At 41.5% G+C, this 21,862-nt stretch overlaps 1 protein-coding gene across 2 annotated transcripts in view; it reads left to right on the plus strand.

Annotated features, from left to right (window-relative positions):
• The window catches only part of LOC105470983 (p21 (RAC1) activated kinase 2), a 95,348-nt gene that overhangs the window by 23,272 nt on the left and 50,214 nt on the right, over nucleotides 1-21,862 (plus strand). For both annotated transcript variants that reach the window (XR_011619498.1, XM_071090582.1), the window contains exon 2: nucleotides 17,218-17,431. Coding sequence is in view for 1 of the 2 variants with exons in the window: in XM_071090582.1 (XP_070946683.1) it covers nucleotides 17,245-17,431 (187 nt within the window). In the remaining variant the exon portion in view is untranslated. The remainder of the gene's footprint in view (nucleotides 1-17,217; nucleotides 17,432-21,862) is intronic.

Consider the following 21,862-nt stretch of genomic DNA (forward strand, 5'->3'; position numbering starts at 1 on the left):
AAAAAAAAAAAAAAATACAGATAGAAGTCAACTTTACAAGCTAATACCCAATGTCTTTTTTTTTTTTTTTTTTTTTTTTTTTTGAGAGGGAGTCTCGCTCTGTCTCCCAGGCTGGAGTGCAGTGGCGCAATCTCGGCTCACTGCAAGTTCTGCCTCCTGGGTTCACACCATTCTCCTGCCTCAGCTTCCCAAGTAGCTGGGACTACAGGCGCCGCCACCACGTCCGGCTAATTTTTTGGTCTTTTTTAGTAGAGACGGGGTTTCACTGTGTTAGCCAGGATGGTCTTGATCTCCTGACCTCGTGATCCGCCCGGCCGCTAATACCCAATTTCTAATTTAATTTAACTTAATTTAATTTTTTTTTTTTTTTTTTTTTTTTTTTTTTGAGACGGAGTCTCGCTCTGTCGCCCGGGCTGGAGTGCAGTGGCCGGATCTCAGCTCACTGCAAGCTCCGCCTCCCGGGTTTACGCCATTCTCCTGCCTCAGCCTCCCGAATAGCTGGGACTACAGGCGCCCGCCACCTCGCCCGGCTAGTTTTTTGTATTTTTTTTAGTAGAGACGGGGTTTCACCGTGTTAGCCAGGATGGTCTCGATCTCCTGACCTTGTGATCCGCCCGTCTCGGCCTCCCAGAGTGCTGGGATTACAGGCTTGAGCCACCGCGCCCGGCCATTTAATTTTTAAAAATGGAGACAGCATCTTGCCACGTTGCCCAGTCTGGTCTCTAACTAGTGAGCTCAGGTAATCCTCCCTCCTCAACCTCCCAAATGTTGGAATTACAGCTGTGAGTCACCGCACCAACCCCAAATTTTTTTCTTTTCTTTTCTTTTTTCTTTTTTTGCCTCTGCCTCCTGAGTAGCTGGGATTACAGGCGCACACCACCACGCTCATCTAATTTTTTTGCATTTTTAGTAGAGATGGAGTTTTGCCATGTTGGCCAGGCTGGGCTCGAACTCCTGGCCTCAAGCAATTCCCCGCCTCCGCCTCCTGAGTAACTGGGATTACAGGCGCGAGCCACTGTATCCAGCCTCCCAAATTTTCTAAAGTAGTTTTGCCAGTTCATACTCCTGCCAGCTGTATGTAAGAGTTCTCTTTGTGCCGTATTCCCGGTGACACTTGATTTGAATCAGCCTTCCTGTTTTTTGCCAGTGCGGAAGGTGTAAAATGGTATCTGCTTGAGGCCTTAATTTACATTTCATTAATGTCTGAGGTTGGACATATTCTTATGCATGTGTTCTTTACTTGTCATCTGTGAAATGCCATCTCCCATCCCTACCCACTGTGCCAACAGATAATACAGGTATTACTCCGTTATAGTGGTAGTTAAATAAAGGGACTAAAAGGAAGAGTGTTTTGGCGTTCAGTATGCAACTTGATAAGTGGCAGTAGTTTATTTGCCTAGACTGGCTAACATCGTTTATTTGAAAAACACATTTTGAGTTTTCTATGATGTATATAACATTTTGCTAGGTGCTCCTTGGGAATACAGAGAGCTATAAAATTAGTGTCTTCTTTTTTTTATGTTAGACGGAGTCTTGCTTTGTTGCCCAGCTTGGAGTGCAGTGACGTGATCCCAGCTCACTGCAACCTCCGCCTCCTGGAGTCAAGCGGTTCTACCTCAGCCTCCCGAGTAGCTGGGATTACAGGCGAGCACCACCATGCCCGCCTAGTTTTTGTACTTTTTGTAGAGATGAGGTTTTGCCATGCTGGCCGGGCTGGTCTCGAACTCTTGACCTCATGATCCATCCGCCTCAACTTCCCCAAGTGCTGGGATTACAGGCATGAGCCACCGCACCTGGCCTCTTTTTTAAATTTTTATTTTTATATTTTATTTTCTTATCCTCGCTCAAAAATTAGTGTCTTCTCACAAAGAGTAGAGTTCAGTATAGGAAATATGATACATCATAGTAGCTAATAATAGAGGCATAACCTATAAATAATAGAGCTAATAACCAGGTCATAATCTGGTTAATGAGTGTTTGCTAACTGTGTAATACATATAATACAAAAAGTTACCATTATAGACATCATAATCTCTAAAGATGTAAGAACAGAACCACTGTCAATTTGCATTCAATTCTGTTCTGTAGTTTGGTCTTCATTTAATTGTAAATTTAAATAAGGTTCATATGTCATCTACAAAGCAAAAAAGTACAAGGAATTTTTTTAGTGATCTTACTATGAGCAGGTGTGGTTCATTCTTCATAAGCTGGTGATTTTATATAATTTACAGAGTTCCAAAAGCAAATATACAAAAAATGTATATTCAGAGAAATCTAGGTTTTAACTTAGTCCCATCTCTCCCAAAGTAACTATTTTTTAAAATTATGGTTCCTCCGCCAGCCGCATCCCCGACCCACGCGGTAACTATGGATGGTGATGGATGTCTTCATTTCGATTGTGATAATTATGGCACAGTATATACGTATATCAAATCATCATGTTGAATGTATGCAATTTTTTTTCGATTATATACCTCAGTAAAGCTGGGAAAAAGTTATGGTTCTTCCATTTAAAAAAAATAGAAATAAGTACACCCAAGTGTGTGTGTGTATGTGTGTGTGTGTGTGTGTGTGTGTGTGTGTGTGTATACATTGATATACCTTCTTCCCCCCCCATCTCGCTTTGGTAAATGACAGCTTCCCATATATTTTTTTCCTTCCAACTGATTTTCACTTCATATATCCTGGAGATTACTCCATGGCAATATATAGAGTGATTTTCTCATTTGTTTTTATAGCTTCAAAATACTTGAGTGTAGAATGTTCTGTAGTTAGTTGAGCCATTCCCCTATTTATGGCTGTTTGAGTTGCTTCCGGTCTTTTACTGTTACTGATAATGCTACAATAACAGCCTAGTGCATGTGTCTTTTCATATTTTTGCAAGTATATCCTTTGGATAGGTTTTTAGAAACGGGATATATGGGTCAAAAGGTATATATATAGTCGGTACTCCTAAACACTGTGTTATACTGCTTTCCTATGACATGAAAATTGTGGATTATTAGACCTATCCTCACAGAATTTTAGGAGGAAAAAATCAATATAATGCCCTGACTATAATAGAAAAAAAGAAATAAAAGGCAAACAATTTATAATGAAATACATGTTTTTATTTGTAAATACTTGATCACAACTATACTAAAAACCATTATGCAGTGACCAGAGACTTGTGTCTCTACATAGGGGTGACCACAGTACGGTCTCATCATATGGACTCTGCCGTTGGTGACTCAACCAGCATGAGCGCGGTATGCCTAGTGACATGATTTCCGAAATTGTGAATAAACTTCTTGGTAAAGTCTGAGCAAAAGTACAAGCTCCTCTTGGTTTACATAGCGGTTGCATATCTGGAAAATTCAGTGTATGCTAAAACTGGAAAAATATTTTCATATGTGAAATAGAATTGTGTCCTCAGTTCAGATCATTGTAAGTTTTAAAATGATAAGTCAACACGTGGTGGGACACGAGGAGCTGTGCACACAGTGCAGACATCGGATACCTGTGACCTCTGCTCATTAAATGCCAGCAGAACTGCTTTTCATTCTCAATCATGTTTATTTTTTACTCTCTTTGTTTTGATTCATTTTGCCAGAGGTATTTAACTAGTTTTGCCCAAGACACTATTTTTAGCTTTATTGATATTCTTAGTTGTATATTAGTCTTATATTCAGTAATTTCTTTTTTTTTTTTTTTTTTTGAGACGGAGTCTTGCTCTGTCACCCAGGCTGGAGTGCAGTGGCGCCATCTCGGCTCACTGCAAGCTCCGCCTCCCAGGTTCATGCCATTCTCCTGCCTCAGCCTCCCGAGTAGCTGGGACTACAGGCGCCCGCCACTGCACCCGACTAATTTTTTGTATTTTTAGTAGAGACGGAGTTTCACCGTCTTAGCCAGGATGGTCTCGATCTCCTGACCTCGTGATCCTCTCGTCTCGGCCTCCCAAAGTGCTGGGATTACAGGCGTGAGCCACTGCGCCCGGCCATATTCAGTAATTTCTGCTTTTATCTTGATTATTTCCTTCCTACATTCTTTGGATTTATTTTACTGTTTTTTGGACTTCTTAGGTTGGATGCTTCACTTGTTAATTTTTAGTTCTCCTTCATTTTATTTATTTATTTATTTAATTTATTTTTTGGAAACAAGGTCTCACTCTGTTGCCAAGGCTGGAGTGCAGTGGCGACCGCAGCCTCCTGGCTGAAGTGATCTCCTGCCTCAGCCTCCCGAGTAGCTGGGATTACAGGTGCAAGCCTCCACGGCCAGCTCATTCTTTGTTTTTATTTATTTATTTTTTTGAGACAGAGTCTCGCTCTGTGCCTCAGGCTAGAGTGCGGGGTGCGATCTCGGCTCACTGCAACCTCCTCATGGTTTCAAGCAATTCTCCTGCCTCGGCCTCCCGAGTAGCTGGGACTACAGGCGTGCGTCATCACGCCCGGCTGATTTTTGTATTTTTAGTAGAGATAGGGTTTTACCATGTCGCCCAGGATGGTCTTGAACTCCTGACCTCAAGTGATCAGCTTCCTTGGCCTTGCAAAGTGCTGGGATTACAGGCATGAGCCATCGCACCTGGCCTTTTTTTTTTTTTTTTTTTTTTTTCAGGGTCTTGCTATGTTACCCAGGCTGGAAGTTCTCCTTTTTTGATGTAAACATTCAGAGCTAGCTGGGCACTGTAGTGCACACCTGTAATCCCAGCAATCTGGGGGCCGAGGAGGGTGGATCACTTGAGCCCAGGAGTTCAAGACCAGCCTGGGCAACATAGGGAGACCCTTTCTCTACAGAAAATACAAAAATTAGCTGGGCGTGGTGGCGCACGTCTGTGGTGCCAGCCACTCGGAGGCTGAGGTGGGGGGATCACCTGAGCCCAGGAGGTTGCTGCAGTGAGCCGTGATTGCGCCACTGCACTCCTGCTTGGGTGACAATGAGTCTCAAAAAATATATAAATAAAAAATAAAAATTCAGAGCTGTAAGGGCCTCATATCCTAGCATGGTTTTTTGTTGTGCTGGTGGTGAAATATGCGTAACATAAAATGTTTTAACCATTTTTAGGTGTACAGTTTGGTGACATTAAGTATATTCAGGGTTGTACAGCCGCCACCGCTGTCCTTTTCCAGAGCGTTTTCATTATCCCCAGCAGAAATTCCGCATCCTGGCTGGGCGCCGTGGCTCAGCCTGTAATCCCAGCACTGGGAGGCTGAGGTGGGTGGAACACGAGGTCAGGAGATGGAGACCATCCTGGCTAACACAGTGAAACCCCGTCTCTACTAAAAATACAAAAAAATTAGCTGGGCGTGGTGGCGGCGCCTGTAGTCCCAGCTACTCAGGAGGCTGAGGCAGGAGAATTGCTTGAACCCGGGAGGCGGAGCTTGCAGTGAGCCAAGATCGCGCCACTGCACTCCAGCCTGGGCGACAGAGTGAGACTCCATCTCAAAAAAAAAAAAAAAAAAGAAGAAGAAATTCCGCATCCATGAAGCTGTAACTACACATGTTGCACTTTCCCCAGTCTCTAGTGACCTTTATTCTACTTCCTATGAATTTGACTACTGTAAGGTATCTCATTTGAGTGAAATTAATACAGTATTTGTGAGGCTGGACATGGCAGCTCACACCTGTCATCCCAGCACTTTGAGAGTCCACAGTGGGAGGATAGCTTGAGCTCAGGAATTCAAGACCAGCCTGAGCAACATCGTGAGACCTTGTCTCTGCTAAAAAGTTTAAAAGTTAGCCGGGGATGGTGGTATGCACCTGTAGTTCCAGCTACTTAGGAGGCTGAGGTGGGAGGGTCGCTGGAGCCCAGGAGGTTTAGACTGCAGTGAGCTGTGATCATGCCGTTGTAATCCAGCCTGGGTGACAGTGAGACCCTATCTCAATTAAAAATACATATATACAGTATTTGTCCTTTTGTGTTTGGCTTATTTTACTTAGCATATTATTTTCAGGGTTCACTCTTATTAATAGTATATATCAGAATTTCATCCGTGAGCCAGGCATGGTGGCATGTACCTGTCGTCTCAGTACAGCTACTTGGGAGGACCAGGTGGGAGGACTGCTTGAGTTCAGGAGCTGAAGGGCTGCGATGCTGTGCTCTGATCATGTCTGTGAGTAGCCACTGTGCTCCAGCCTGGGCAACACAGCAAGACCTCATCTCTTAAAGAAGTTTTTGTGTGTATATATACCACATTTTGTTTATTCAATCCTGCAAGTTTTTTACATATAGTATTTTTTATTTTATTTTATTTTATTTTATTTTATTTTAAAGACAGAGTCCTGGTCTGTCTCCTACACTGGAGTGCAGTGGCACCATCTCGGCTCACTGCGACCTCCACCTCCTGGGTTCAAGCAATTCTCCTGCCTCGGCCTCCCAAGTAGCTGGGATTACAGGTGTGCGCCACCACGCCTGGCTAATTTTTGTATTTTTAGTAGAGACGGGGTTTCTCCATGTTGGTCAAGCTGGTCTGAAACTCCTGACCTCAGATGATCCGCCCACCTCAGCCTCCCAAAGTGCTGGGATTACAGGCGTGAGTTACTGCGTCCGGTCTCCGCTTTCATATTTTCTATCTCATTGTCTGCAGTTAGTTCATTGTTCATCAGTTCTCTCTAACACTATGTCTGCGCTGCTTTTTACTTCAAATGCTGAGTTTTAGCTTTCACTTATTTTTTCTTATTGGTGAGAAAGAACTTACCAATAAGTTCACCATATAGACTTATTGAAAGTTCTCTATGGTGTTTTCATATTTGCTCTATTCTGCTTTTATTTTCAAGCTGCTTCTATGTGTTCTGTGACACGTCATTCCCTATCTGTGTTTTTCAGAGATTTTTCCTCCTCTTGCCATCACCATTTTCAAAATGCTTAAGGTTTTCTTGCTCCTTTCTGTCCAGAGGGATTTATTCCTGATTGGTCGTTATGTGCATTATAGCCTTTTTCAGGCCTAGCCTCAGGTGGGAGGGGAGTCCTGTTAATTTTTCAACCTTAGGCAGTCTGGGTTTTACTACCTGTCCCCTGTGGCAGCCATCAAAGTGGAAGCATGAGGTCTCCGGGGTTTAGTAGAAATCCCTCGAGAATAACTAGATTAGTAAATTGCTTACTCTTTTTGAGTTCCTGGTTTCACTTTGGTTTGGAGCTCTGTGGAATCATCTCTCTTATTTTACTAGCCCATCCATGCATTTAAAAAGATTTGATACGTTATCCAGTCCTTTATTTTAGAGTTTGAAGCGACGTTTTATTTTCCTTCTTTTTTACCAGCCCCAGCTTGTGTTTTCTACATCTCTTTTCTCCCTTTTCCTCTTTTCTTTCTGGCTTTGCTACTAGTGGGACTGATGTTATGGCCATTGTCACCACATGAGAACACCCTTTTCCTTCTGAGTTGTGAACCTTCTATTTAGAAGTGTGTGTTGTCATCTTCAGGTGATTTGGAAATGTTTTCATTCATGCTTTTGCTCTCAAAGGCATTTGAGGCTCTTGTTTTTTTGACTGGGGGAGGGAGGGACCACTGGTGTGGGGGCTCTTGCAGCTTCTTGAGAGATTGTTGAATGTCTGGGTAATTAATTAGTGCTGCGTTACTGCATTCATAATGTACTGAAAAATTAAGACTCACTTGCTATTTATATGAAAAGTAAATAAAAATGTAAAGCGAAATTGTGCTTTTAAAATCATTGTGTTTTTCAATAGTATATGGTTTATACTTGGAGTACTATAGTTGATCCCAGCAGATAATATTAAGTTTAGTAATTTCTACTCTGGGCTGACTGGTTCCAGATACCACTCCGCTGTTGGTTTCTGCTGTATGTTTAGCTACCCCTAGTCTCCTTCAGCAGACAATTGAGGAGTTGTTTGTGTTTGAGCCGTGTCACAGTTAAACAATGGGCCTCTCAGAAGAGTGCAGTGTGTTTGGGGCACACTTTTTGTTTCGCCTACTTGTTTTTCACTGAAAAGTAGCAAAAAGTGTTTGAACAGATTTAGAGAGAAGCACTAGTTACTGTTTGCTCTTTTTTTTATAAAACATTTTTGACTAATGGTTGAGCAAAACATAAGGTAAATCAGTGTTTCACCATGAATTATTTTTATACCTAATACTATTTTTGGCTAACATATAAGATGAACATAAAGAACCTTACCACAGTCTCATTTGGTACTTTTCAGGCATTTGACACTGTCAGAAGCAGCAATTCACACACAAAAAGTGCTGTTTTTTGGAAAAGAGAACTGAAGGTCATGAATCAGATGTGAGGGGAAAAGTATAAACCTTTCTAAATATATTTTTGTTAATATGGGGTAGTTTATGTTGTCTAGTGCTGTTTGATTAAGAAAACAAGTTCAGGCCGGGCACAGCGGCTCACGCCTGTAATCCCAACACTTTGGGAGGCCAAGGTGGGTGGATCACCTGAGGTCAGGAGTTTGAGACGAGCCTGACCAATATAGTAAAACCCCATCTCTACTCAAAAATAGAAAAATTAGCCAGATGTGGTGGTGTCTGCCTCCCAGCTACTTGGGAGGCTGAGACAGGAGAATTTCTTGAATCCAGGAGGCAGAGGTTGCAGTGAGCCAAGATGATGCCACTGCACTCCAGCCTAGGTGACATTGAGACTCCATCTCAAAAAAAAAAAGAAAAAGAAAACAAATTCAATTAGCTGGGTGTGGTAGTGCACGCCTGTAATCCCAGCTACTTGGGAGGCTGAGGCAGGAGAATCCGGGAGGTGGAGGTTACAGTGAGCCAAGATCGTGCCACTGCACTCCAGCCTGGGGGACAGAGCGAGACTCCGTCTCAAAAAAAAAAAAAAAAAAAAGGCAAATTCAAGAATAGTATTTCATCTGTGGATAGAGTATGGTACCATAAATCAGCAAACATTGCCTGGTACATGCACAGTACTTGCCTTTGAATTGCTTGAGGTCTTAGGTAGGAAAAGCAGATAAAATAACTAAGGGTTTATAGTTGTAATTGGTCGCGGAAGAATGGCCCAGTGTATTAGCATATAGTAAGAAAAAAGAGCATGAGATTAAGAGTTGTTAGGAAACTTGAGTTCTGGTCTTAGTTCTGTTAGTAATTAGATTGATGTGCCTTTAGGCTAACCACTTACTTTTTTGGAAAGTTGGTTTTTTTCCACATATAAAACAAGGCAAATGGACTAGATGACTTAATCCTTCACAATCTTAATACCATCCGAATTTGTTTTCCCATGTAACTCGAGTTTAGAGGATGTGAAGGATCTTTTTGGGCAAGGAATGACCTTAGGAAGGAAATCATTTTCACTAAGCCTTGAAAGATTTGGTTGGGTAGATAAAAGGAAAAAGAAAAGCTAAGAATGCAGAAATCGATACATAAAAATTACTTAGGCCAGGAAAGTCTTTGGTGTATTTGAGGAATATGAGGCACAGGATTGACGTGCATTCCATGAGATGAGATTGACTCAGCAGTTTGGAGTTGAGTGGCCATAATGCCAGAGTTTAGTCCTCAGTCTGTAGGTTATGGGCAGCCAGTCAGGACGATGTGTAGCCAGGGAGAGCCATAGCACTTGTTACTTTTAGTCAACTTCTGCATGATAATTAAGGTATATTTAACCAATTCTGACTTCTTTCTCCCAACAAAAAACTGAACACAGAGGAACCCTCTAGGGAGCTAGTTATTAGGTGGTACAAAAGTAATTGCGGTTTTTGTCATTGCTTTCAATGGAAACTACTTACTTTTGCACCAACCTGATAGAATTTCTTCAACAACAATAGAGACTGAGAGAAACCCAGAGATGAAGTGGTAAGTCCTCAGCCAAGCAGGTGGCAGGGGCGTCAGTGTTGTATCGAAGGTTGTGCTTGTATTTACTAAGATCTAGTCACTCATGTGGTGTATTAGAATTGTTGCGGCATATTCGTCATCTTGAATAATTTCATTAGGGACATCTCTGACTCAAGTTTACTGTTAAATCTGGGATTTGTTTAGGCAAGTATTGCTTAAAGGGTAAGTCATGTTAATTGGAATTTCTTTGAGACAGCTCATTCAACATGATAGTGTATAGTCACTAAAAAGTTCTGAGAACGCAATGCTCTGGCTCCTGTTTCGTTCTACTAGACTGAATATGTGCAGAAAATTAAAAAGTTACTGCACAGTATACTAATATTGAGCAGTAGGAAAAAATAATTTTTTTTTTTTTTTTTGAGACGGAGTCTTGCTCTGTGGCCCAGGCTGGAGTGCAATGGCGCAATCTCGGCTCACTGCAACCTCTACCTCCCGGGTTCAAGCAATTCTCCTCCCTCAGCCTTGTGAGTAGCTGGGACTACAGGCGCGCACCACCATGCCCAGCTAATTTTTGTGTTTTTAGTAGAGACGGGGTTTCACTGTGTTAGCCAGGATGGTCTCGATCTCTTGACCTTGTGATCTGCCTGCCTCAGCCTCCCAAAGTGCTGGGATTGCAGACGTGAGCCACCAAAGGATAACCAAAGTATAAGGAAAGGCTGTGTTCTGAAGGTTGCTGTGTAATGTCCTTTGCTTAGAATTTAGCATTGCTTCTCGTAAGAATGAAAGTGTGTCTCTGGCTAAGCCACGAAAGCCTACTCATCTTTCTGATACTGTAATGAAAAGCGATATAGTAAATACCATTGCACGTATTTGGATTTTTCAACACGTTAAGGATTGAGGAGGTTTTTGTACCCTAGCTTGGAAATCTAGCTGTTGCTTATTTGTTCTGTTAAAATGTGTTCTATCGAGTATAAGATGAAATAAATATGAGTCTTCTGCCACCTCCATAAAACATCAAAGCATTTGGGGTATGTCGGTGAAGTATAAAGATGGAGTACACTTTAAAGCAGCAGTTCTCAAAGTGTGGTCTGCGGTATCATGGGGGAGTCTATGATGTCAAAACTTTTTTCAGAATATTCTTAACACATTATTTGCTTTCACACTGTGTTGACAAATGGATTGATGGAGTAAAAGCAGAAGTGGGTCAAATTGCTCGTTACTTTAACCCATACCAAGGCCATGGCCACGTGCTTGCGGTAAAGTACCAGCCTCACGTAATAACATACTTAATGGAACAATAAAGTTATTGATCAAGTATTCTATATAGCAAAATGGGAAGTACTCATAAGGTACTTCTGCATACCAAGTAGGAATCGTTGTCTTGGAGATAACCACTTTTGCGAGAGAGCTAAACTAGCCCTCTGTTTCATGGAACACCTTTTTTTATTTGAAAGAACAACTGACCCACAAATTCTGGTGGTTCAACTTAGGTATTTTGCAGACATTTCCTCAAAAATAGTGACAGAATGTGTTGCTTCTGATATAATTTAGGCTTTTAAGCAAAAATTAGAGTTTTAGAAAACTTGTATCCGCTATGTTGATTTTAGCAGTTTCCCAGCACTTGAAAGACTTTTCTGATGAGATGGGTGGTGATATTAATGAATGTGATTTTATTTTTACTGCACAATGAAATGTGTCAACATTTGGAGTATCTTCAAAACCCAGGGAACAATATTTTCCAAAAACCGACACATGACATCGTAAAACTTCTGCATAGGTAACAGATTCATTCAGAATTCAAGAGAATCAATTGGCTTCATGTAATAGAGTAAAAAGGATTCATTGCTGTGGTTTCAGATTCCACAGCTAACCTTTTAGGAAGGTCAGGTTTAGTGTCATACCGAAGAAGAAAATCCACAATTATGTGAAAGCTGTTAAAATGCTCCTGCCTTTTCGAAAAGGTGGTATCTGTGTGAGACCAGATGTTTTTCATCATCCTCAGCTAAAACAACGTAGCACAACAGATTGAATGCAGAAGCAGATCTATCATCTGGCTGTCTTCTACCACACCAGACATGAAAAAGACTGGCCGAAATGTCAAAGAATATCAGTCTTCTCACTCAACTTACTTTGTTTTGGGAAATAGTCATTTTTCATAAAAATGTATAACATGTAATGGGTTTGTTGTTATTTTTAAATGAATTATTTAAACAACTTGTTTTTTTTGTTTGTGTGTTTTGCTTTGTATTTTTGAGACAGATTCTCACTCTGTCACCCAGGCCGGAGTGCAGTGGCGTGATCTCGACTCACTGCAACTTCCGCCTCCCAGCTTCAAGCGATTCTCCTGCCTCAGCCGCCCAAGTAGCTGGGATTACAGACATGCGCCACCGTGCCCAGCTAATTTTTGTATTTTTAGTAGAGACGGGGTTTCACCATGTTGGCCAGGCTGGTCTCGAACTCCTGACCTCAAGTAGTCCCCAACCTCAGCCTCCCAGAGTGTTAGGATTACAGCGTGAGCCAAGGTGCCCAGCCAATAACTTGTTTCAATGTCTCATGCAGTAAATATAGATAGATATAACCCTCATCAACAAAAACTCTTTGGACTCTTCATTAATGTTTAAGAATGTAAAGGGTATTGTGGCCAAAATGTTTTGAGAACGGCTACTTTGAAGGAGCTGAGTAGCTTTGATAGGCCTGTGTTGAGAGCAGATACTGATAAGGGGAATGCCTGACCTAACTTAAAACAAGTATGTGTTGGTCCTTCCCGCTAGGTTATGAACTCTTAGAGAAGACACAGGGTGACTTTCATTTTCTCTAATGTCTAGCATAGAGTCTTATAAGTAGTAATGATGGTAACAATTGCAAAGGCTTTTTATCTTTGTTAGTTCATTTGATGTTTATTCTGTGAGTAGATATTAATTTGAGATATAATTTGCGCAACCTAAAATTTACCATCTTATAAAGTATACAATTGAGTGGTTTTAGTATATTCACAAGGCTGTGCGACCCTCTCCGCTGTCTTCATACTGAACCTTTGCGTCCCCCAGAGAAACTTCATACCCATTAGCAGCCACATCTCATTTCCCTCACTCCGTAGCAACCACTCGCTAATCAGCCGTGTTTATGAACTAAATTCCTTTCCATCTCTGTGATGCCCCTGTTCTGGACATTTCATGTGAAGTAGAATCCTACAATATGTGGCCTTTTATGGCTTTTTTCCACTTAGTGTTCAGGGGCCATCCATCTTGCAGCATGTATCAGTACTTCTTTTTGTGGCCAAACAATATTCCATCTTATGGACACACCACATTTTGGATATCCGTTCATCAGTTGATGGATATTTAGGTCTATCTTTTGGCTATTATGAATGCTTCTGTGAACTTTCATATAAAGTTTTTGCGTGAACATATGTTTTCAGTTCTCTTGGCTGTATACCTGGGAGTGGAATTGCTGGATCACATGGTAGCTCTGTATTTAATTTTTGAGGAACTTACTAACTCCCTTTTTAATAGAGTTTTTATTAGGGGATGATTTTAGATATACAGACAAATTGCAAAGATAGTGCATTTCCTGTATACCTGTCACCCGGCTTCCTCTGATGTTAACATCTTACATAACCGTGATACGCATGTCAAAACAAAGAAGCCAGTATTGGTGCCTTACTGTTAACTAAATTCTAGGGTTTATTTGGATTCTACTAGTTGTTTCACCAGTGCCCCTTTTCTGTTCCAGGATCCAATCCAGGGTGTCATGTTGCATTTATGGTTCTGTCTCCTCTGATCTGTTACAGTATCTCAGTGTTGGTTTTCATGTCCTTGACAGTTTGGAGGAATGTAGTGGTCAGGAGTTTTGTAGCATATCCCTCAATTGGGGTTTGTCTGGTGTTTTCTCATGATTAGACTAGGGCTGTGGGTTTGCGGGAAGAACACCACAGAGGCGAAGTGTGTGCTCCATCACATTAGATGAGGGGATAAGTAATAGGGTCACGACTTGTCGCTGGCGATGTCAGCTGTGGTCACTTGGGTAATAAATAAGGCATGTTTGCTGGGTTTTTTCACTGCGAAGTTATTTTTTCCCTTGCCATACACTGTTCTTTGGAAACGAGTCACTAAGTTTTGCCTTCACTCAAGAGGAAACATGGATTAAGCTGAAACTCCTAGAGGGAGATGTATTTACCTATTTTATTTGCAATTCTTCTGTAAGAAAGATTTGTTCCTTTTCTCCCATTTATTTACTTACTCATTTATTTATGTCAGATTGGAATAACATATTTATTTGATACTTTGGGTCATAATCAAATAGTATACTAATTTGCTCAAATCATCCCAGCATTGGCCTATGGAAGATCTTTCCTGTGTCCCTTTGGCATTTCTTCATCCTTTTAAAGTGCTCCCTTGCCTTCTGACACTACAGCGTGCTCTGGGCTCATCTTGCATTTTCCCTGTCCCACGCCTAGAGTCAGCCATTTCTTCAGGGAGTCATGAGACTTGGTGAAGTGATTTGCCCAAGGTCACACACTAAGTCAGTGGTGGAAACAGGATTCCATCCAAAGCAGTCTGATTCTGGAACATACGCTGTTAACCACAGAACTGGATGACATGCAGCTGATTTATTATTATTATTATTGAAGGTGCATTGGCAGTTTCTACTCATGTTCCATCGATATGGGAGCCTTGAGAAGAGAATTCATAGTCACTTTATTGTGCCATGTTTTTTTTTGTTATTTTTTGTTTTGTTTTGTTTTTGAGATGGTGGCTCACTCTGTTGCCCAGGCTGGAGTGCAGTGGCATGATCTCGGCTCTGCAACCTCTGCCTCCCGGGCTCAAGTGATTCCTCTGCCTCAGCCTCCCGAGTAGCCGGGACTACAGGCGTGCGCCACCACACCTGACTAATTTTTGTGTTTTCCATAGAGAAAGAGTTTCACCATGTTGCCCAAACTGGTCTCGAACTCCTGACCTCAAGCGATCCGCCCACCTTGGCCTCCCAAAGTGTGGCGTGAGCCACTGTGCCCAGCTGCAATGTTGTTACTAAGCTTTGTCTTTCTTCTGTCTGTAGCAAGATAAGTCCCCTCTTGGAATGCACACTGGTAGTAGCCCATACTTAGGAATAACCAGTTACATCCTGCTTGCATCCCACCCCAAAAACAAAATAAATCCCGCATGATGTCATGAGCTGGTTAAGAAGAATCATTTTAGGGCATGTCAGCACCACCTTAGATCCTGCCCTCATGTCTTCCTTAGACCAGTCTTTCACACACAGAAATAGAGATCATTTTCACTCCCTTTTCCCAGACCTTCTCTAGCTAGTTACCCCCTCTATTAGTCTGTTTTGTTTTCATGCTGCTAATAAAGACGTACCTGAGACTGGGCAATTTACAAAAGAAACAGACTTAATTGGACTTACATTTCCATGTGGCTGGGGAAGCCTCACAATCATGACAGAAGGCAAGGAGGAGCAAGTCACATCTTACATGGATGGCAGCAGGCAGAGAGAGGGAGCTTGTGCAGGGAAATCTTTTTAAACCCATCAGATCATGTGAGACTCACTGTCAGGAGAACGGCACAGGAAAGACTTGCCCCCATAATTCATTGACCTCCCGCCAGGTCCCTCCCACCACACGTGGGAATTCAAGATGAGATCTGAGCGCATTGACCTCCCGCCACACATGGGAGTTCAAGATGAGATCTGAGCGCATTGACCTCCCGCCACACGTGAGAATTCAAGATGAGATCTGAGCGCATTGACCTCCTGCCACACATGGGAATTCAAGACGAGATTTGAGTGGGGACGCAGCCAAACCATGTCACTCCCAGAAATGTGTTTGCTCCTTTACCTTTTTTTATTCTTGCTCTTTCGTAGAATGAAAAAATAATCATGATTTTGAGAGAGAAAATACACCGTAGTGCTAGTGACACACTCCCATCAAGGAAAATAAAAGCTGTAAGATTTGCTATAATCTTCTCAAATTGTACCTACTTTTCTTCAGGTATAAGCATTCAAACTAAATAAAAAATATATTTATAAGTTCTGAACAGTTAGCATTCTTTTCATTGTATGTATGCAAGGTTGTATTTGCTTAAGCGCATTAAATAATCTTAGAATCAAATTAAGATCCAGTTACCAATCAAAACCATGTTTAGTGGGAAATATGTTTCCTAACATGGCCTTTTTTTTTTTTTTTTGGTATCAGAACTCATATGTAAGTTAGGGATCCTCTCCCTTTTCCTGCTGATTTCAAATTTGTGTAATCTACTTTTTTAAAGACATGCCTAGAAGTATGGGTAAGCAGGGTTGAGGTTCCCGCTGAATTAGCCATGTAGGTAAGAGGGATTACGCAACTGCCTGGACAGGGCATTTGCTGGTGTCACAGAACCTGCGGGATGTGGCCACACTCAGCCTTTCAGCCATGCTCTGTATTTAATTTTGTCAGTGTATCCAGATTGGCCAAGCTCCTTTGTGATTGTCTGCAAAACTCAAAAGACTAATTTGTGTAAATTAGGATGTCAGATTTTCAGAGACCAAATACTGCCTCAGCAGTGCGTTGTTTTAAGAATCCTCGGCCAGGCTTGGGGGCTCATGCCTATAATCTCAGCAATTTGGGAGGATAAGGCGGGTGGATCACTTGAGGTCAGGAATTCGAGACCAGCCTGGGCATCGTAGCAAAACCTCGTCTCTGCTAAAAATACAAAGATTAGGCTGGATGCCGTGGCTCACACCTGTAATCCCAGCACTTTCGGAGGCCAAGGTAGGCGGATCACCGGAGGTCAAGAGTTTGAAACCAGCCTGGCCAACATGGTGAAACCCCATCTCTACTAAAAATACCAAAAATTAGCTGAGAGTGGTGGCGTGCGGCTGTAGTCCCACCTACTCAGGAGGCTGAGGCAGGAGAATCTCTTGAACCTGGCAGGTGGAGGTTGCAGTGAGCTGAGATCACGTCACTGCACCTCAGCCTGGGTGACAGAGTGAGACTCCATCTCAAAAATAAGAATTTTTTAGTCAAGTTATTGTGAAGACTAAGTTGTAACTGCGAAGTTGGTGTGCGTGAAATCAGATCAGAGGGGTGCTGTTTGATAGGCTTAATAGCCAACCGTCTGTCTCTGCTCTAGAGGTGCACCTCCCCAAGATATCCTGTAATTTGCTGGTCAGAACATAATTTTCCTCTTTGGAATAAAAAAAAAAAGATTTCATGTTGTCTGTCTTTCCATTGAGAAGGTCTCTTAGAATCTGTTGGTTAGATCAGGAGCTTTTGGTAGTACCATCACGTTTCCATGTGACTTTTCAAACTTTTTCCAGCTGACCATTACCAACTTTGTTAGGGGAAGTTACCTTTGTTACACCTCAAGAGAGTTACATCTTTTACACATTGATTTTTCCAGAATTTTGCAAATGTCACTCTAAATGGATACTATTTTCTAATTTGGAATTGTGGCAGGGGTAGTTATGACTGTTTTTTGCTTGTTCGTGCCGTTTTTTGCGTTGTTACTAATTGTGTTTTTTCCAGGTTCAGGCCGTTTGGTAATTCTGAACCATGTCTGATAACGGAGAACTGGAAGACAAGCCCCCAGCACCTCCTGTGCGAATGAGCAGCACCATCTTTAGCACTGGAGGCAAAGACCCCTTGTCAGCCAATCACAGTTTGAAACCTTTGCCCTCTGTTCCGGAGGAGAAGAAGCCCAGGCACAAAATCATCTCCATATTCTCAGGCACAGAGAAAGGTAAACAGCACTTGTGGTTTTAAGAGTCTCAGTGTTGGTTTATTATTCTATGTTACCCGTGTTGATAACTTTTATGGTGAGAACATTAAAACAGATCATGAAAACAATCGATGCTCATATACAGGCACTGTTTAAAAGGCTAGTTTATTTTAAATTGTGATTTTGAAAGAGAAAAAAAATGTAAATTTGTTTCTCACCGTACTTGTTACGGCCAGTGAATTTCTATATTCATCTCCTTTGTTTTCTGAGACCTTGGCCATATTTTAATGAGATTTGTGACATTTGAGGAGACCTGCCATTATAAGAATGGTGATATAGGGCCCACAGTCCCCTGTCTGAAATCCCCGGAGCCAACTGTGTTTTGGAATTAAGAGTTTTTGTGATTCTTGAGTAGTAAATACTGTCTTTTCCCAGGTATTCTATAATGCCCTCAGAAGAGTCTGAGGCAGCCTCAGTACTCACAGACTGATGTCCTCAGCAAAATATATCTAGTTCGGGGTTTCTCAACCTCGATGCTGTTGACATCTTGGAGCCAAATAATTTGTTTGCAGGGACCTATCTCCTGGGGCAAAATTACTCCAATTAAGAATCACTGGGCCGGACACAGTGGCTCATGCCTGTAATCCCAGCACTTTGGGAGGTCAAGGCAGGCAGATTGCTTGAGCTCAGGAGTTCAAGACCAGCCTGGGCAACATGGCAAAACCCCATCTGTACAAAAATACAAAAATTAGCCGGGCATGGTGGCACATGCCTGTAATCCCAGCTACTCGGGAGGCTGAGGTGGGAGGATGGCTTGAGCCCTGGACGGGGAGGTTGGAGTGAGCCAGGGACATACCACTGCACTCCATCCAGACTGTCTCAAAAACAAAAAGAACCACTGGTCTAGTCACACAAAGGTGGGATAAAGGCTACAAATAGTCTCAAATAAGTTGAAATCGCTAAATTAGTTTTGTTGTCAAATTTGAGCAAAAACCCTTCAGTTTTCAGGGCTTTTTGGATTTTAGAATTAAGTAATGGATTACAGACACTAATGGATTTTAGAATAAGGGTAAGGGGTTCATTTGTTTCATCACCTTAAATATGGTGATATGGCTCTGATGGCTGGAAATACATATATGCGAAGATAAAGATATACCTCTTAATATTCTACATGGAGAGGTAAACCCAAGTAGAAGATGAATGGTGCTTTGTATGTAATACGCCTTAATACACATTTAAGTGAGATAATCAGTGAGAATTTGAGTTAGTATTAATGAAGAATCAAGTCTTGGAGAATTTAGATTCATAGAGTGTAATCATGGAACAGTTGAAAACCTATTCATTTCATTGTATATCACCTCTTTCTAATTTTGTTTTATTAAGATTTCTTGTGAAGTTATAACTGAAAAGCCTTAATGGAAGTATATTTTTAAAGTTTATTTAAAGGAAGTGATAAGGTGTGTGTTTGACACATTTGAGAATGATAAATGTACTTAGGCTGGATTAGGTAAAGGTTAAAGAGGAAGATGAAGCAATGAACCAAAAATTGCATGGGAAGAAGGCAATGAAGTGTGTATTGGAGTAGTAAGTCAGTATATTTAAAGTGGGAAGACCTAAAAATGGCAATGTGAACATGGTCTTTAAAATTATGGAGGTCAGGAAAAAAAAAGATAAAGGTTAACACCAGAAAAAATCGCTGAAAGAGTTGTTATTACTTCCCTATGGAGAGCTAGAATCAAGGGCAGAGTAGGGGAATTCTCAAGATAAAGTATACTTGGGGACGGCATTGGAAAAGGGAAAAGATGGTAAAACGAAACAGAAAGTGTGGACAGTCTGGTGGTTGATTTTGGGTAACGGAAGGGTTTGTGAGCAAATTGAACTGCGTTTACGTAAATGCAGGAGAGCGCTCCCATCTCTGGTCATTTTGAGAATCTTCCAGTTTTATCCTCCTCTACTCCTCCTTTCCATTTCTTTCTCCCCAAATTACTTACCTGCTGTAGCCAACTCAAGGTCCCCCTAAGAAAGGGGGAGTGAACATACTGGTTTCCTAGCGGGGACTCTAATTGCATTTAGGGTTATCAGTTCTTTATATCTGTAATTGATATTCATTCAGTTTTTGTTGGTGATTTCTGAAGTCTTCGTTTTATTGTGTTTACAGTCAACATCTAATAACTTTTGAGTGCTGATCTCAAAACTTTACAAGTTCTCTAAAAATGAACTTTGCCTTATCCTTTTTTTTTCTTTCTCTTAAAAAAATTTCTGTTATTGAAAATGTTAAATAAATTCAAAGTAGACAGAATAGTGTAAATCAATGCTGTCACCTAATTTCAACATCCTGCCTCCACTTATTTTTTAGATAAAATTACAGTTATCAAAATGCACAGATATTAATTACACAGTTTTGACAAATGGATACACCCAGATATAGGCCATAACCACTGTCAAATTGAATTTGGCTTTTTTACTTTGTGTTGACATAATAGACGCAATAGTATATTATCTATATAGTATATAGTCTATATATATGCATACTGTATATAGTATACATATATATAATATATGTGTAGTATATATAGTGTATATGTAATATATATAGTATATATTTATATAGGCTGGGCACGGTGGCTCACACTTGTTAATCCTAGCACTTTGGGAGGCTGAGGCGGGCAGATCACTTGAGGTCAGGAGTTCAAAACCAGCCTGGCCAACATGGTGAAACTCCATCTCTACTGAAAGTACAAAAAATTAGCCGGGAATGGTGGTGTGTCTGTAATCCCTGCTACTCAGGAGGCTGAGGCAGGAGAATCACTTGAACCTGGGAGGTGGAGGTTGCAGTGAGCCAAGATCGTGGCACTGCACTGCAGCCTGGGGGACAGAGTGAGACTCTGTCTCAAAAAAAAAAAATGTGTATCTATGTATATATATATAAAACATCCTTGTACCAACCACCCAGCCTAGAATTTTATCAGTACCTCTGAAGTCCCCATCTGCTATGCCCCATCCTGTCCTTCTCTTTGTCCCCAATATGCACCATTCTGAATTCTGCATTTTTATTGTAATTTTATGACGTATCTATTCACCCTCAAATATCTGTGGTTTAGGCATGCCTGTTTGGGAACCTTTTATGAATGGAATTATGCTGTCTTTATTTTTTCCACATCCTTTTCACTCAGCTTTATGCTTTTGAGAGTTGTTGATGTGTATGGTGCAGTTTGTTCACTTTCACTGCTGTGTATTGCTGCACTGTAAATATACTGCAGTTTATTTAGCCAGTCTCCTATCTGTAGACATTTGGGTTGTTTTCATGAGTAGTGCTGCTGTGGATAGTCTTGAACATACATCTTACTGGATGTGTTGAGGTATTTCTCTGGGGCAAAGCTTCTCAAGCTTCAGGCGATCTGTTAGTTTAGTTCTTGAATTGCTAATTAGAATCCCCTGGGAAGCTTAATAACTCTGTGCTCAAACTCCATCTCATTCCAGTTGAATCAGCAATCAGCATCTTTAGGGGCTTACCCTGGGCATCAGTTTTGGTTTTGTTTTTAATTTTTTTAATACCTCAGATGATTCTGATGTGCAGCTCATATTAAAAACCAGTGCATTGGGGGGTTTTGAAATCTGTGTAGTGGACAACACTAAATGAAAGAGAATAATGTAATCAGAGTATTGTGCACACAGTGGAAACGTTGTCTTATGAAAGACTTTGTTTTAGTTATGTGTATACTGAGTCAGGATGTAAAATGGATTTCTTGGTGTCTGTCCTGGCTTAAAGATTTAAAGGTCCTTCAGAGGTATATATTTAGGATTAGAATTGCTGGGTTACAGGCTGTTCCCGTGTGTGACTTGACTAGGTTTGTCAGATTGTTTTCTTTTTTTTTTTTGAGACGGAGTCTTTGCTCTGTCACCCAGGCTGGGGTGCAGTGGCGCGAACTCGGCTCACTACAAGCTCCGCCTCCTGGGTTTACGCCATTCTCCAACCTCAGCCTCCCGAGTAGCTGGGACTACAGGCGCCCGCCACCTCGCCCGGCTAGTTTTTTTTGTACTTTTAGTAGAGATGGGGTTTCACTGTGTTAGCCAGGATGGTCTCGATCTCCTGACCTTGTGATCCGCCCGTCTCGGCCTCCCAAAGTGCTGGGATTACAGGCGTGAGCCACCGCGCCCGGCCAAGATTGTTTTCTAAAAGTTTTTAGTGTACATTCTCACCCACAGGACATGAGGGTTCCCATTGCCGAACACCCTCGGCAGCTCTGGGAGGGGTGAAATAGTAGCTCGTTGTGGTTTAAATTTGCCTTTCCCTGATTACTCAAAAAAACTGAGCATCTTTTCAGGTTAATTGACCATTCCTGTGTGCTTTCTGTGAAATATCTCTTCAAGAGAAAGAAATACCTGTTCGCTATCTATATTAGTCAGTTTTCATGCTGCTGATAAATTTATACAAGACTGAATAATTTATAC

Source organism: Macaca nemestrina, chromosome 2 (assembly GCF_043159975.1).
Source record: "Macaca nemestrina isolate mMacNem1 chromosome 2, mMacNem.hap1, whole genome shotgun sequence".
NCBI lineage: Eukaryota > Metazoa > Chordata > Mammalia > Primates > Cercopithecidae > Macaca > Macaca nemestrina.